The following is a 16,871-nucleotide window of genomic DNA, read 5'->3' on the forward strand; positions in this document are numbered from 1 at the left end:
TCCCCTTGTTCCTCAGCAGGCCTGAATCGATAAGCGAGATATTGATATTCATAACAATTAAAACTAAATGAAATGTTTTATTGATCTAAAGTTAAGGGATTATTTTATGATACATGTAATAAATTGTTTTCTCAGCAAAACGACATTAGTGTTCTCATATCGTTCTTTTTCTATCGCTAATTTCTTTATTTTAATGGCTATAAAGAAAACAATCTTCACAGATAACGCATAACGCATCTTATGTCAATATTGAATATTCTAACGTTTTACGATATATATATATATATATATATATATATATATATATATATATATATATATATATATATATATATATATATATATATATATATATATACTGACCTTAAACAACATTCGGAATGAAGGCTAATAATGAAATGTAATATATTGTAACATGGGGTTGCACAACAAATGTATGAAGTAGTGTGCAAGGTTCCAGGAGATTGCTGTATTTTGTTTGTAATGAAAACAAATTTGTAAGTATATTCTCGAAAGTTTATTTGGATATATTTCGTATAAAAATATAAAAATATTATTATCATAATATAAAAAAACAATTACCTTAATATACAGAATATATATATATTGACATAAGTATATTTCGGTAGTTCCCATTACTATTTACAAGAACTACACTTAAATACAATAATCTTCCAAAACTATATTAACTCATTTTATAATTGATGTAAATCTACACATTACACTAAGCAGATGCTATTTATAAGATGAGAACAGAATCCATTTTAATATTTATGGAATTACAAGCTTTTCTCACAAATGAAAGGACGCTTTGTAGCACAAGAAATATCATTCAATTGTCCATCTGTATCCATCGAGCCGCAGTTTTGGGTGCCAAGACCATCTGGTTGTCCCTTTGCCCAGTCATGAAATACTTTCCGCAGAGTTACACCTGTGTGCGGATGAATTAAAAAGAAATCAAAACGGAATTAGATCGCCATACACTGTCACTTCGAAAATATACGCAGTTTTACTTTGTGCAGCAGCAGCAACAAAAAGATATAGTAACTTACTTTTAGATATTTGGACCAGACTTAATTTTATGTTTTACTTCATTACTTCCCTCGTTACTTAGCATGCTAAGACAGAAAATTATACATATTTAATAACTTACGTAAATTATGACTCGAATTCTTGGAGTGACTCTTTAGAAACTAACTGTGAATTTCAGAAAAAGAATCATAAGCTGAGACAGAAAACCATACGTCTTCACGATCCAAAATTTGTCAAGTCATCTTGGTAAATCTGTATAGTGAACCTTACTCTAATTTCAATTTTAACGAGTGGAGTTTTAGGAACAATAATCTACAAGCAAATCTCACTGATTATATGTTAACTTACAAATGATTCAAATAACGTAACATTTCAGGGTAGCATCCAATAACACATTTCAAATAATCTACTTGAAAATATTTCTATAAAATTTAGATAATGTTTTTGTAAGGTGATAATAATTAGTAATGTTCTACAATATTATATCCGAAATTCTTGAATATATCCGAATTTCTTGAATTTCTTTTTACATGCGTTTGTATGAAAAAATGAACAGTCCATATTTCTTATTGAGTACTCGTCTCAGCTGCTTTTGTGATGGCGCTTTTTAATTATAAAAGGTAGAGTTATCCTCCCTTCTTCTGAACGCCACCAAATCAGGTAACACTTCTTACTCAGATTGTCTATGTGACGCCAATAAAACCTGCTAGTGCGCAACTAATTCGTTGATTTAATTACAACTTATAGAACTGTATTGCCTCAATTTAATTATTTCCAAATTATCAATGGTCTCGTCGGTATTCATATTTGAACATTAATATATGTATATTTCAATTAAGCACGCTTTTAATATATGGCGTACGTGACTCGAAGACTTTGGCGCAACTTAAATTATTCTTAATTTTCATATGTTATTATTATTATTATTATTATTATTATTATTATTATTATTATTATTATTATTATTATTATTATTATCATTATCATTATTATTATTATTATTATTATTATTCTTATTATTATTATTATTATTATTATTATTATTATTCCTAGAAGTGTCCGGTGTGATTTAAGAATACCGACTAGATTTGGGAAAATATTGCTGGTATCAAGATAAAGCAAAACATGCGTACTACCTGAGAAATAAATGCTTCTGTTTGGCAGTATGATCTTAAGAAAATTTATCGGGATACGTAAAAGTAGCCATAACTTGAGTAAATTGTCAGATAGAAGCAGGATGAAATCCATTGTTTATTAATGTGCTTCAATTATGCATAATTGGAATTGCTATTGGGATAGTTCAAGTGTGAATCACAATGAAATAATATAGTTCCTTGGGTACTTTATCAAGAGTTGAATGGGTAACATTAAATCAACAAAGCTCAACATTACCAAATATTAAAATCTAAATGTATTGTTCTGGTTATGCGAACACTCACAGAATTCGAAAGACGGAGAGAAAACTATTTTGCATTAATCTACTCGTACATTGCCTCAGTAAAGGAACAATAATCTCAGAAGGAACTGTTATTGTTCAGAATGTCCACTATACAAATAATCCAGAAGTTGTCGTTTCTCACATTTTTTATTGTAAAATTTACCCTCGGATTGTTTACATCCCTGAACTAATGCACTATTAAACTTTTTACTGCACGACACTTTCCCTAATGTCACTACATTTCCTCACTGTCTTTTCCTCTACTGAAAGCTCACTTAATTAACGCCTTACAGTCGCGCTTCTTTCGGCGCTGCAGCTTTCCCTAAGCTCATTTATACACAATAAAATCACCCTTCAATTACTTCTTTTATAAATGTGTTTCAAATTTAAAATATTTTTCACAGAATATTTCACTGGTTAAGAAACAGTCATTGTGATTCAATGAAACAATTAGAAAAAATTGAGTTACCTTTGTTTTGAATACTCAGGCCTTGTAGAAGTTGATGAGTTGATTTTAGTTTAGCGTCCCGTTCAGCAGCGAGGCTATATGAGACGTGGACCTACTGATTAACGTGGAATCCGAACCACATGAGCTCCCGCCGGGAATCGAACCCGGGTCTCCCACGCCAAAGGCGCGTACGCTAACCGCTTAGCCACGAAGGAGCTCCCTTGTAGAAGTAATTTGAAACGCCAGCTAAATGCTGTTCATCCTAACGTGAAGCACGCTAATAAAAGAGACATCAGCAAATACCCCTCACAGGTTTATGTCTAGAGTTTATCAAATATAAAGTGAAGTTATCTGTAATATACTTCTCCATCATTAGTAAACTGACTAGAACCATCACTTTGTTACCCGTGCAAAATAATGCTAAAGCTTGATAAATATACGGAGTACAAATATAAGGAGTTTGTACATTATTCATGCAATTTGCAATTTCTAGCAATCAACTTAGAACAGTACTTCTCAGCCGTTTACACACCATGACCCCGACCCATTTTTCGCTGGTTCCAAACGAGTCCTTAATCTTACTAACGATTATAATAATTATTATAAAATGTATTAAAATCATCTTGATGGCAATCTCTTCGACTCTCTGGATAATCGTAACCAACAGTTGAGTATAACTAACCTAGAAGAAGGTCACGCCTTTTCGAGACGAAGGAAATTCTACAAGCTCTACATTTTGTGCATCAATACTTGTACATGGTCATATAAGAAAGTATTTATTCGAGTAATAAATTTATTGAAATCATGTTCTTTTTCCCCTAAGATGGCAGAGCGATGGAATACTTACATGTGCTATGATTATCCAGTATTCCGTTTAATTTCATACCACGAAAGTTTTGTGCTGGAAAACATCGCATCGTGTCCGGATATTTTCCTGTGCTTTACCATTTTTCCACAATTTAACTACATGAATATTTTGATAATAATTTGTTACTCATTAATGATTTATTAATCACATGTCTCCACGAACATAAAAGGTATAAACATGAGACTTCAGTTGTTCATTCGAGAGCATGAGTACACTAACCCAATATGTATATATCTCTATCTTATTAAATAATATGTATTATTCTAACAGTGTTCTTCTACCTTAACAATATAATATGATATTTTTCGTTGATATGTTGTATTTGGTTATTTTTTAATGAAATCTTTAAGTTTTTCGTCCCACGGTTATGACGGTTAGGCTAAAGAAGACGGTGAGGATGAGACATGAGTGAAATGGTGGAATGAAGAAAGTGGGAGGAAACGGGAGAACCCCGAGAAAACCCACGAGCACGGTGTTTGTCCACCACAAAGTCCACATGGTGCGAGCTGGGATCGAACCAGGGACCCCAAGCACCAGAGACCACAGGGAGCTACCACTGACCCACCAGGACTCCTTATTGGCCGTTTTATCAAAGTACTCAAAGAATCCTCCAATTACTTTCGGGTTTATCTTGTGCCAACATTGCACCACACTTAATTACATATAAAAGAAATATAAGATTGAATATAGTGAATTTTATCCGACTTTGAACCGAAATTTGATTATTAAGTTATTACTAGTTTTATATTTTTCCCATACATTTTCGATATTTCATGGCACTCAAACAGATTGTTTATACCCGTTGGTTTCTTGATTGGAAACGGAGCATTTCTATACTTTATGTCTCATCTTGTCAAAAGTCTCCTCGTAAACTTTGTAGGTGTTGTCTGCTACATTCTGTTTTTATATAGCAGAACTGTAATCAATATTTAGTATCAAGAGCCTTTAGCCCTTCTTATTACCGTATAAGGGCTACCATCCATGCCTTTAGACACCAGATATAAGATTCGATTCACCATAGTAAAGTATAGAAGACATTATAATGGTATAAACTCGAACTTAAATTCTGTCTGGTGTATTGTAGCTTCGCTGGTGAAAGGACGCGCATAGAAATCAATTATACAATAAAGCTTTTCATCTTAACCAAACTTTCCATGCAAGTCATTTGGTTTATTTTTCAGAGAATGTACATATAGTTCCATTCTCACTCGTAAGTCACACGACTACACCTCATACGGTATGTGTGAATAAGAGTGATATTGTTATTTAACCCAGTCGTTTCCAATTGATGATGTGTGGTTTTACACTAAGAACTAGGATTCTGAGAATTAATTAAGCAAGGAAAGGCAAGTTCTACGTAAAATTGAATAAACCAAGTGTTTTTAGGTACGATCAGTCATGGTTCGTATAAAATATATCTAATAATCCATTCACTACGCTTTTCTTTGTAAGTGTCCAGTGTTTCTAATCAAGGCTAAATTTGTTTTCTTCTTTTAGCCATCTGTAAGATTTATTAGAATTCGAGCAACATACTCTAAGCTCACACAACAGCCAATTCAAAATGACTGCTTGTGAAGAACAAGCCAGAGTAAAATGTATATCAACGTTCTACGAGAAGTTCCTAATATCTAAGATGTGAAACAGACGAAAACGTTTTTATGAAGTTTATCCACATTTTGTTTTATTTCCTTATTTCCGTATATAAATACTTAATGTTGCTTTAATTCGCACCCTTATGTCTAGAACGAACGCATCGTGCACCTTTATGTCTAGAACGATAATTAACTGAACTTAGTTTCTATCAATTATACATTGAAGTAATTTCAATAATTAAGATACAAAATCAGTCTGAAACGTACCTGTGACTGTAACATAATCCCCTTGTTTATTTTTATCATAGAAACCTATCAAAGTAATACCATTTACGTTGGACCTCCTGAGCATGTCTCTTAAAATCATAGCCTCCCTGTCATTCTCAATGACTGCCAAGAAACCTCTGTCATTTGCACATGTTTCATTAGCTTCTTCCCACGTTCTTGGCTCAGCGAAGACCTTGTAATATCCGTGACCACAAATATATTCATAGCCAGGTTCAGACGGCGGATGCGGCTTAGTAGGCTTACAATCTTGAATAAGAAAAAATTGAGACACATGAGCTTTAGTAGCGAACAAAGGGTATCGTAAGATGTTCAATGATGAATTAAAAGGTCAATTTTATAAATACAAAGCGAAAGAAGATACCTTAAAAATATTGTAAGAATATTAATAATTTTGTCACTTACTGTTTTTGTAATTATAATATGTTGAATATAACATTACGTTGAACTTACAGAAGAACGCACTAAATCTAACCTCTTATTAAGATAATATTAACTAAAAAGTACTTTCTTAAGACCAACATTTCAAATTAAGCTTCTAAATGACTATGATTAGCATACATGCCTTCGGTAGTATACGTGACTACTATTCTATTTTAAACTATAGGTCAAGATCTAATGTATATCATTCAGAGCAGAAAGATAAATTTCCAAATTACGAAGGTTTTGAGAAGATTAGTACGTTACGCTTAAGTATGCGTATTGTAAAGTTAACAGTGTACTTTACATTATCAAATTGTTTTACGCACTGACGGTGAATGTTCTGTACTCTAAAAGGAGATTCAGATTCAGATCTGAAAGATTAAATGTTGTAGTAGACTACCAAAAGTACTTTGACTCCCTTGTGTACCGAACATACCATATATCCTCGGCATTTATAAGGACGCTAAAATTGAAAATTAGCTTTTAATGTTGATCTGGTTATGCTATTGGAAATTTAAGTGAAGTAAATGTCATTTTTTATGAGGAACGCCCTTTCACGACAAACTAAAAATCGAAGGGCTGTTTACCGGTAAAGCGGCTGCACTCTTGATTCTGGAGCTCATTAAGCTCATGTAATCAGCACCGCTCTCCGAACACTTTACTTCTTCTGATTGTCACAAATACCTATTTTAAATACCTTGTTGAATCTCAAAGATAGATTGGGACGAAAGAGAGCCAGAGATTCCCGCATTACCGATAAATGTTCACTATAGTCTCAATTGGCAAGAACATGCCGTATTAATTTATGCTTCAGCGTTCCCATAGGACAAATCTCATAGATTCTTAATAACAATAGTGTATAATGTTGTGAATCCTCACAGATAGAATTTTAATAATAGGCACTTTGTTAATACACGACCATATACCATAAATGTCTCTCCACTGCAGAGAGATTCCTATGAATCGGTGGCCAAGACACAGTGAGAACATGTACGCTTATTGAAATCTCTTGGCTCCAAAACTAAGTACAAAATGTTATTCGTTTTTCTAAAAAATTGGACTGGAGAATTATATAGACAGCTATTTTTTGCTTCTTATAATGACACATTTATTTATTTTGTCCTTTATCAATACTTCACAGTCAGAATTGAATAATGTGGTCTAACAAACTGTGCCTTTGTTGAAAATTGAATGCGATATTTAATGTTATCATCTGAAGAATTCATTAAAGATATATATATTCGTACAAAATCGGGAGTATACAAAAATATTAATGTATTTATATCGTAAATCTAGGACTTTCTTACCAACTTTTGGCTTTGCATTTGCATCTATAACTAACACGTTTCACTTAATTCTTGTCTATCTTTCAGAATGTGATGTAACGTATTCTCTTCAATTGTTAAGTCAAAAATTGTGTGTGCTGCGCAATCTTTCAAATATCCAATTATTTATTTTGCCTTCAGTACTATCTGCCCTTCTGAAGGATTTCTTTGCTAAGAAATTATGTTTTATGGGCAATAGAACTCTTGAAATTAAAATATGTAACTATTGCTGTAGCTATCTGTTGGTTTCAAAAAATATTATTTGTCGATGAATTTACTAATTTTAAATGCACTAATACCTCAGTATTTGGTGGAGAATATAATCTAATTAATGGAACACACATTGGTACTCGGGAAGCTTTTAAAATATTTATTTTTAGAGACCTTAAATGTATTTCTGTTCAACTGTATAAAACTTTTTGTTCTTTTACCAAATTTAAGTAGTAATATAACTTTTGATTCGTATTTACCTTCATTTCAGGACGTTGAGAAAATCATTTCCAATTAATATATTGTATGAAAACTCCTCTGTTACTGGAAAACTATGAGAATTTTTTCCGACCACTGTAAATCGGATAATTGATAATTTATTAAGAGAAACTTCATTATATTTAATTCCCTTATTTTGTGTCTCTCTATATAGTATTTTGCATTTGGGAAATCAAACTCCCTTTTAACTATTGAGAAGTTAAAGATAGAATCAATAACAGTATTCCTTTCACTATTATGTATGTAGATGGGAAACTCCATCCCATCTTCAGAATATTTGCAGACAAGTATCTGCTGTATTTATGGCCTTCGAACCTGCAAATGGACGCCCTACGTGTACCGAAATATCTAATTTAATCAACTATTATGAACAACTCCTTGATAATTATTGATACTATATCCTTGGTAATTGTACAACCGTAATTTCAAGGTACTAACGTTAGTAAATACACTAAATAAGTTATCAAAAATGCTGCATATGGCTATTTACTTCCCAAAGTTCATATCTACTGATCACAGACAACGTCAAGTGATGTATTCTTTTGTTGTATTCAAGTCATTTGTGTTTTATTTGATTATTATGTGTTTGCCATTTCATTTTTCCCCTTTGCTGCCGGTTTTTCTGACGGTTTGTTATTCGATCTGAATTTATTTCTTACTTTCATTAGAAACTACTATATCTTCTTTTACCGATTCAATATCTAATTAATCTAATCCTACCGGTATTGGTTTCCGAAGTTTTTATTTTTGTTTGATTTAATTTGGAGTTTAAGAGTGCGTCTACATGGGACGTGGATCTAAAGCTTAATGTGGGATCCTAATCACATTAGGCGAACCCGAGAAACGCATCCGGATCTCCCATGCTAAATGCGCGTAAACTAACCGGTTAAACACGAGAGCGCTCAGTTTAGTATTAATAAATGCAAGAAAATTGAAATTAATTTCCTCTTTCTCTGTCTTCGATCTCTCTTACATTGATTTGTCTACTTCTGGGTTTCATTTATTGGACGATATACCTTCGTTACAACTTCCTCTGAATAATACCTAACAATCATGATACTATCAGGCAGTCTGAAAAATATGGCATGGTTTGCACACGACTTGATGTTAGTGTCTCTAATTTTAGAATACAAGAGTTCCAGCAGACAAATCTTAACATCATTTAACATTTGACAGTAGAAACTAGTCGATGTGCAAATGTTTCGTTGGAATTAACATAATTAGATTTAAGGTATTTTCCCGTGAATATAAGTAAATACAACTGAGCTACTTGTACAATATCATTTGGAAATTGGCGCAAATGTTCAGCAGTCCCTTTAATAAGTTTGTGCTCTTTGTAGATAAAATACATTTTCAAAACCAACAGTAACAGTTACAAAAATGTTAGCTGAAGACTGAAGTGGATGGGAGTTTCTCAGTTGCAGCAAGTGACCTGTTAACAAGGACAGGATATCTATGATGATGGTGATTCTGATATGTCCTTTACAAACCACTATTCTTTCAGTATTTTATGCAAATGATAAAAACTAATCATTAATACTACGGTTTTTGATGTAAGTCATACATTATTTACAAGTTATTATTTACTAAACATAATGATTACGTTTTTTCTGCAGAATACAAATTTTCCCATACGTTTCATGACCACAAATTTTCTGTCTGTGAAATTACACAGTACCTAAGCGGTTATGGGAGAAATTAAGTTGAGCTATTTTGTAATGATTCCTGCTGGTTCGCCATTTAATTTATTAATTCCAAATGGTGTCTGTAATACTCCTTCTCCTGAACAAGAAGACTATTTCCCAAAATATTTTGTTCTTTAGATTCCAGTTTAGCGGCAGTTGTAGTACTAAGTCTTCATGGGACGCAGACATATAGGTTGGTTCGAGATCCGAGCCACTTGAACACTCATCTGGAATTAAACTCTGATGCCTGCGGCTAAAGACGCGTACGATAACATATATCTACGAGAAAGAACTTTAAACTCTGTGAGATTATCAGATTAACAATCATGGATTCAGATGTATATTTTAAATATCAGATTCAGTCTATGAATAACGTAAGTGCCATCACAAATTTATTTTATTAGTTAAACAGAATATTATGTGAAAAATAGAAAAGTAAAGTTTGTTTCTGTAAAACCTCGAATTATTTATGCGGGCAAAATACTCTGGAAAACCTTCACCTTAACAGAAACGGAAACTTTATTGACAATCTTCGTATAACTGGAATCTACGATTAAGTGTGGTACTATTTATTCTACTTTACTGCATAAATTTTATGTTTATTTTCAGTTGAACAGTAAATAAGTTTCTATAATTGTAACATTAAATATATACGCACGATTCATGTTGGACGAAAATTTACATGTAAATAGAATTTACGGCAGAGGTGTAGTTTACCTATTTAACGTAAAACTCGAGTTCAAGACAGTATTTATTTCTCGCTCTAAAACGTTTCAGGGATCTACCACTATTTGTAAAATGTGTACCTGAAATAACTTGAAAGGGTTGAAGACTGGAGCTTAATACTACCAACATTAGTTCTTGAAGTCAATGGAGTGCTGAGCCTTAGGCCCAACGTTTCTGATCATGAGCTGTATCAATTGAGGAATGTTTTCTTAGTACGATACAGTATTTGTAACCTCATAGATACTACAAAATGTATTATTCCAACTTTAACCTAAAATTAATCTATAACTTTGTATAAACACAATATCCATTACCAAGCATAAATAGAAGCTTAAAGCAATACCTTTATAGAGCCAAGTTGGGTTATACACTTGCTAACAATAAATAAGAAAGTGAAAATTCATAATATAAAAATAATATTTTACAGTATATGTACAAGATTTTACGTAAAAACCTACCCATATCTGCAGGATACATATATTCACAAATGAATTCTAGATTTTCTTCTTCGCAGTTTACATTTACCAATTCACCTTTTGTGTTAATGCCTCCACAATTTCTATAGCCAATATCCCTCGGTTCACCCTTAGCCCATCGAGAATAGCCAAGGCTTGATAGTGAATAACCTAAAAATAAATAAAAATAAAGCAGTAGATATCAAGAGAGGAAAATTCGAGTACCACAAAATGTTGATCTATTTATATCGGACTGAATTAACGTTGCTATTGTCAACTGTGTAGTTAAATCAGAAATACTTGCATGTGACAAAATGTGGACGTAGCGCTAGGGGAATGCAAACAAAAGTGGTATATTTACAAGGAAGGGTGCATTATGGCTCGTTTTCATGCACACCTTTCGTACAACCGAATAATAAAACAGTGTGCGGAAATTGTCACCGGAAGAAACGCAGCTAAAATATCGAGGGCAGAGAAAGACAGATGAAGCTCATGCGAAAACATTCCGTTCAACAGATTGTCAGCAAAAGTGTCACCTGAAATGTTTTATGAATTGAAAACACAGGAGAATCTAGCAACCCAACTTTATATGCGCCGGAAAGAAAATCTGGCAAAATTCACTATCAGCTACATCATTGGCGCATATAAGATGCGAGTTCACATCCTCACTCTCGTCCTACTTTATAATCATCAGACTAGGTGTCTCAAACTACACGAAATATGTTTGAGACAGTCGAAATGGATGATAGTTAATATCTTGGATAACACTTACATCTATTTGGAACGTAATGGAAACGTTGGGGAAACAACGTGCCGTAATGATTCTTGCAAAGAACGCAAGGAGCCAACAAATACTAAGTGTTGATTTAAATGGACATTTCCTTGAGTTTTTCCGCCAGATCAACTCTCTGGTTTTATTATTATACAAAGAAGGAAATCACAGTCAGTGAGAGACACTTTCATAGCTCAAAGGATTTCTATGCATTTGACTTATTGGAACGGTGTTTACAACATATATTTACTGTGCTACGGAAGACAAGAAAGTAGATATGGAGTGGAATTACTACACATGTTTAAACATACGAGTTTGTTACAGTAACAATTTGCTATTTTCGACAAGCCCTTTATAATAGAACTTGTGATACCATGGCTTTTCATAGGGAAATTTCACTTTAAGAACCAGTCGGAAATAACCCACTCAACCATGTGTATGATACACACTATGCATATGATTATTTAATTGATGTGATAATTATTTCAGAGTCATATCTTAACAGGTACAGCAAACCTTTTAATACCATATACAGAGATAGAGAAATAAGTTATAGGTTTCTAAGCACATATAACTATCTTACGTTCGTAATCAACGGTTGATATATATAATGCACAAGTGCTCTTGGATATTGAGAGTTTTGGGTAATATTACAATAGTCGGTTTCAGTAAAGTCTAGTGATCTTTAAGCAATAAAGATTATATCAAAATAGTCAGATACTATTACAATGATTAAAAATTTTGAATTGATTACAAAATTTAGGCAGACATTAATTCCGGTGAATAAACGTTAAAGACAGCTTTTTTATCTTCCACAAACTTCTCTTACGTTACACAATCCTATCCGGGATACCCTAGATACTTGTTCATGTATCAGTATAATAAATTAATACAAAAAACAATACAATATCAGGAAATTATAAAGCAAAAAACAGTGAGATTAAAATATTAAATTACGACGTTTCGAATGCAGACACTGCATTTTCTTCAGGGATTGTTATAAAGAAATTGGACATATAGTGGTTATATAGAAGTTATGTAGGGACTATGATTGGAGAACTGTGATTGGTTGATTGGAACCCTGATTCCTGATTACTTACTGTGGTTACGAGGAAAGGCTTTGTTAAATACCTGCTTTCTGTTCCTAAAGGATCTAGAATGGAATTTGAGAAATGCTTCAACGAATTCATTTATTATTCTGTCCCAAAAGTTACTGAATTTGACTAGTACGATAGTCTACGCGGAATTAAGTTTATGTCTCAGCATTGAGCTTTGCTCTGGTAGTCCTGAATTTTCGATTACTGAAACTTGATATAGCTCTTGTATTGATTTGTCATAGTGCGTCCGGTTTCTTCCATGTATGGTCTACAACATTCAAAATCGGTACGACATGCTTCAGTAGTGCATAGGCACAGAATTTTCGTCACTGGTTTGAGTAAGGATCTGATCATGACTGGAGGTAACTGTTGTGTGCCTATGAAGGATAGTTGATAAGTAGTGCTTGCCACGCTTAAGACTTTCGATCACGATCATATTGATTAATATCTGTAAGGCTGCAATTACTTTTCTGTAGCGTCAAACGAAGGCGACTTAATTTCTCTTTTATATTTTCCAAATCACTCTTAGATACAGGCATTTTGCCAATACGTTTAGAATTGTAATATTATTTCTTATGATTGCAGCTTCTGACATAAAAATAATGATCTATAGTATTGTTATGGATGTGCCGGATTCTAACTTTTTACACTCTTCAATTACAAGAAACAAGTACATCTGAAAACACACGAGTACTCATTTTTTTAAAAAACAAAGTATTTAAAGATTGAGTCTTTATTATTAATGAATTAGTTCTTTCCACCACTCAGTAATTAAATTTGATCGAATGAAATATCTACCTATTTGTATCATTTTCAAAGGCCAGATAAGAGAATAGATGATGTTATGAGTTGATGAAATAACAGTCGTGTACAATAAAGCCTTTTTAGCCAACGATGCGGTTTTGAGGCAAATGAACTCGCGAATCGACTACGCGATTAATCCCTTAAGTGTCTGATAATCGAAAAGATCATTTCTTTCAAGAACTGAACGACATTCCTGAAGATGTATTTAAATAGTACCCGGTGTGAGAATACATAAGAGGTATAAAATGGGTGAGGAAGATTTTACGGCTGGTGGAAAGATAGAACCTTTTTGTACAAATACGAATGCAGGAGAGCATTATTGACTAAAATGAAAACACTACGGATAGTGAAGGTTGGTAGATACTTGTTGGCAGGTTTTCGCTGAAATCCATGAAGTTGAGCACTATAATGATCTACAGGTTTGGATTAATCTCACTTGAGAAAGACATGATAGATCATTCGTACTGCGCGTCTGGGATTGCGGCTAGGTACATTGATAGTGGTTTTGAATGAAAAAGAATAAAACCGTACGGGATTTCTGTGCCGGTATAGATTTTGCGATCTTGCTCATTATTATATTTTTTGCAGTTCCATCTGCAGATATTATTTTATTGAAAGATTTTTTAAAAATATGGTTTGACTAGGTAAAACGTTTTGGAGTTTTAATAGTACAGTGTTCAAATTACTTTTATAGACAGAAACTGGATGTTAAGAAGATTTGGTAAAATTTATATACAAAATTCTTCAAAGCAGTTCACTTCGTAGAACAATCCATAACAATAATATAGATTATTATTTTAATATCAGAAGCTGCCGTCATAAGAAACAAGTGTCGGGAAACGACACATATTGAAATCTGTGTCGGATTCCTATGTATGATGTGCCCTAATATTCCGTCAGGTCTACGGCGAACAAGGACATAAAAAAGGAGTCATCCATTCATTTCCAATTCTGTTGAGAAATTGCTTTTAGGAAATTTGAAAATTTAGAAATTCTAAAAAAAAAACTTTTGTTTTCAGGTAAGTGAAATTTCAAGTTTTTAATTTACTTTATGCTCTATTGAAATTTATTCTCTACGAAATTGAATTACATTGTCATGAAAGTTGTAATGCCGACATTTAAAATTAATGTGGTTTTTACTTTGTTCGTTCAGATCTTAAAGCAATTTGGAAATATAAGCGTTTTTTCTCTTTATCTCATACAAATTGTGGTTAGGGGGAGTTACACATTACCAGAAATCAGCAGAAAGGTTTCAAATGCAGTATTCTTGCAACTACTGAAATGCTGACTTAAATGCGTATTTGATAAATTAATTCTAGATTTTCGATACAAGAAAAGCCACCAAACAAACCATGTAGCGATACCACTCAGGTTGACAGTGAATCTATTTGCATTACAGGTAACACAGATTGAGTCATCGAAACGTATTTGTAGTTATGATACTACTTGCAGCCTTTTTTTTTTTTTTTTTTTTTGCAACTTTAAAATTACACTAGATTTCTGTTTGCAGCTCCTTCTTGATGTACTTAGTATAGACTTCAAAATTACGTAAACATCCCAGAGCAATTAATGTAAATTTCGAGCCCTTTCAGCCAAAAATGCAGGGAAAATCAGTCACGCATAAATGAATTCTTAAAGAACTGATTCTATGGTTTGGACTTCTCTGTGGAAGATTGTATAAGTTCCTTGAGCAGGAGTTTGCAACTCTGATTATGATTACGTAAATAAGCAGACTATAAACTTCCGCTGTAAATGTTTATTAATTTACAAATACTTGTGTCACTTGTATGGTTCTCTTTGCCTTACGATTGATTTAAGTAACCATAACGTTCACGAAAGAATACTCTAATTTTCTTAAAACTACAAAACATCGGTTTGTATGAAAAAAGATTTACAAGTATGAACAATCACATTTTTAAGAATCCTCCATTAATTTAAGTGTTTATACTTTCCAAAAGTTCCTACCGGTTTTCGAAAGTCTTTCAAAAATAGAAAAATTATGTACTATTTTTGTTCAGGTAAAGCTTAGTGCATAAATCATAATGTTTACCTTAAAACGTAATGAATATTGTAGAAATAATTAGAAATGAAGTTAAAGTCTAGGCTCCACACGTGGGTTTAATCATTATAGTATTTAATATGTAGCAGTGGGTTGGTACTACTCAACTTGGTATGATGTAATTTAAGGTTGTACAATAATTATAATGATATATTTTCACACTTTTAATTTAAAATATAAATTTGGATTATCTGCACTATATATTCTCAATGCTGGAGTAATCAATCAATATGCCTTGAATTTTAAAGACAATATCATAACATATACCTCATTTTGGAAATAGTTGCACAAAATTGATAATAGTAGTTGAAAGTAGCCTACAATTACTTGAATTATAGTCCTTGAGTATGTAATTTTTCTCACCTAATATTTCCTACACATCATGATACAGTATCAAAGTATACGGTACAGTAATTGGAGCAATGTATATATTTATTTAAAATATTATAATTTAGATTCACGATTCTAAGTCAATATAAACAATATTATTCTTATAACGCCTTGAATACACGAAAACTCATGAGACATAAATAAATACGTTTAAAAATTATTCAAGAATCTGAATGATTTACATACGTATTGTAATATTTTTATGTTCTCTTTTTGTCTAAGAAATCATTGTAAATTTGACACCTACCGTTGTTTCGGTTTACTCGAAGGGTCAAAGCTACAGAAGTTGTTCAAGAGAGATTTGTGAAGTTTATGGTGAAGAAGGGTTGCCTCTTCGGACGGATCAATATTGGTTTGAGCATTTCAAAGACGCAATTTTGAACTCAAAGTCATGGATTGCACCGGACGCCCCGTTCATTGAAAGAACGGCTGAATCAACTTATTCACGAAGATAAATGCCAAACAACATTGAAATTGGCAGAGATAATGGTGTGCTCCCACAGTACTATAGAGCATCACCTTCACTCAATTGGAAAGGTTCAAAAGATAGGGTCATGGATCCCGCATGCTTTGACCGACAGCAACAAAAATGAATGCCTCAAAATTGTCGCCGGTTTGCTCGTCCGTCATCGGTCAAAATGTGGACACAAGCAGCGATTTCTCGCACAAACTTCACAAATCTCTCGGATACCTTCTGTGGCTTTGGCACCTCGATTAAATCCAAAGAGCAGCAGATGTTGAAACGCTCCTTTCTGTCGATTTGACACTCCATTTTAATGCCTAAAAGGGCGGAAAGTGTATAAGGGTAAAGCGAACCTGAACACACAATTCTGTAGAGCACATAATGTCCTATCGAATAACATAACACTCATTGCCACATTTTATTTTACATGCGAAACTTTTACTGCAAAGCTCAAACACTTATGGGCCAACACAATACTCTTTTGAAGAAAATGTCGCATGTTTCAGTACTTTTAAAATTT

The 16,871-nt window shown here is 32.9% G+C and overlaps 1 protein-coding gene across 1 annotated transcript in view; it reads right to left on the reverse strand.

The window, feature by feature from the left end:
- Nucleotides 1-494: 494 nt before the first annotated feature.
- Nucleotides 495-16,871, reverse strand: part of LOC145681987 (uncharacterized) — a 189,048-nt gene continuing 172,671 nt past the window's right edge. Inside the window, exons 15-17 of the mRNA XM_081753588.1 lie at nucleotides 10,770-10,937; nucleotides 5,646-5,912; nucleotides 495-931 (exon numbers count right to left, since the gene is read on the reverse strand). Coding sequence (XP_081609714.1) covers nucleotides 780-931; nucleotides 5,646-5,912; nucleotides 10,770-10,937 — 587 coding nt within the window. The 3' untranslated portion in view covers nucleotides 495-779. The remainder of the gene's footprint in view (nucleotides 932-5,645; nucleotides 5,913-10,769; nucleotides 10,938-16,871) is intronic.

This window comes from Thermobia domestica, chromosome 3 (genome assembly GCF_964235325.1).
Source record: "Thermobia domestica chromosome 3, izTheDome1.hap1.1, whole genome shotgun sequence".
NCBI classification, from domain to species: Eukaryota; Metazoa; Arthropoda; class Insecta; order Zygentoma; family Lepismatidae; genus Thermobia; species Thermobia domestica.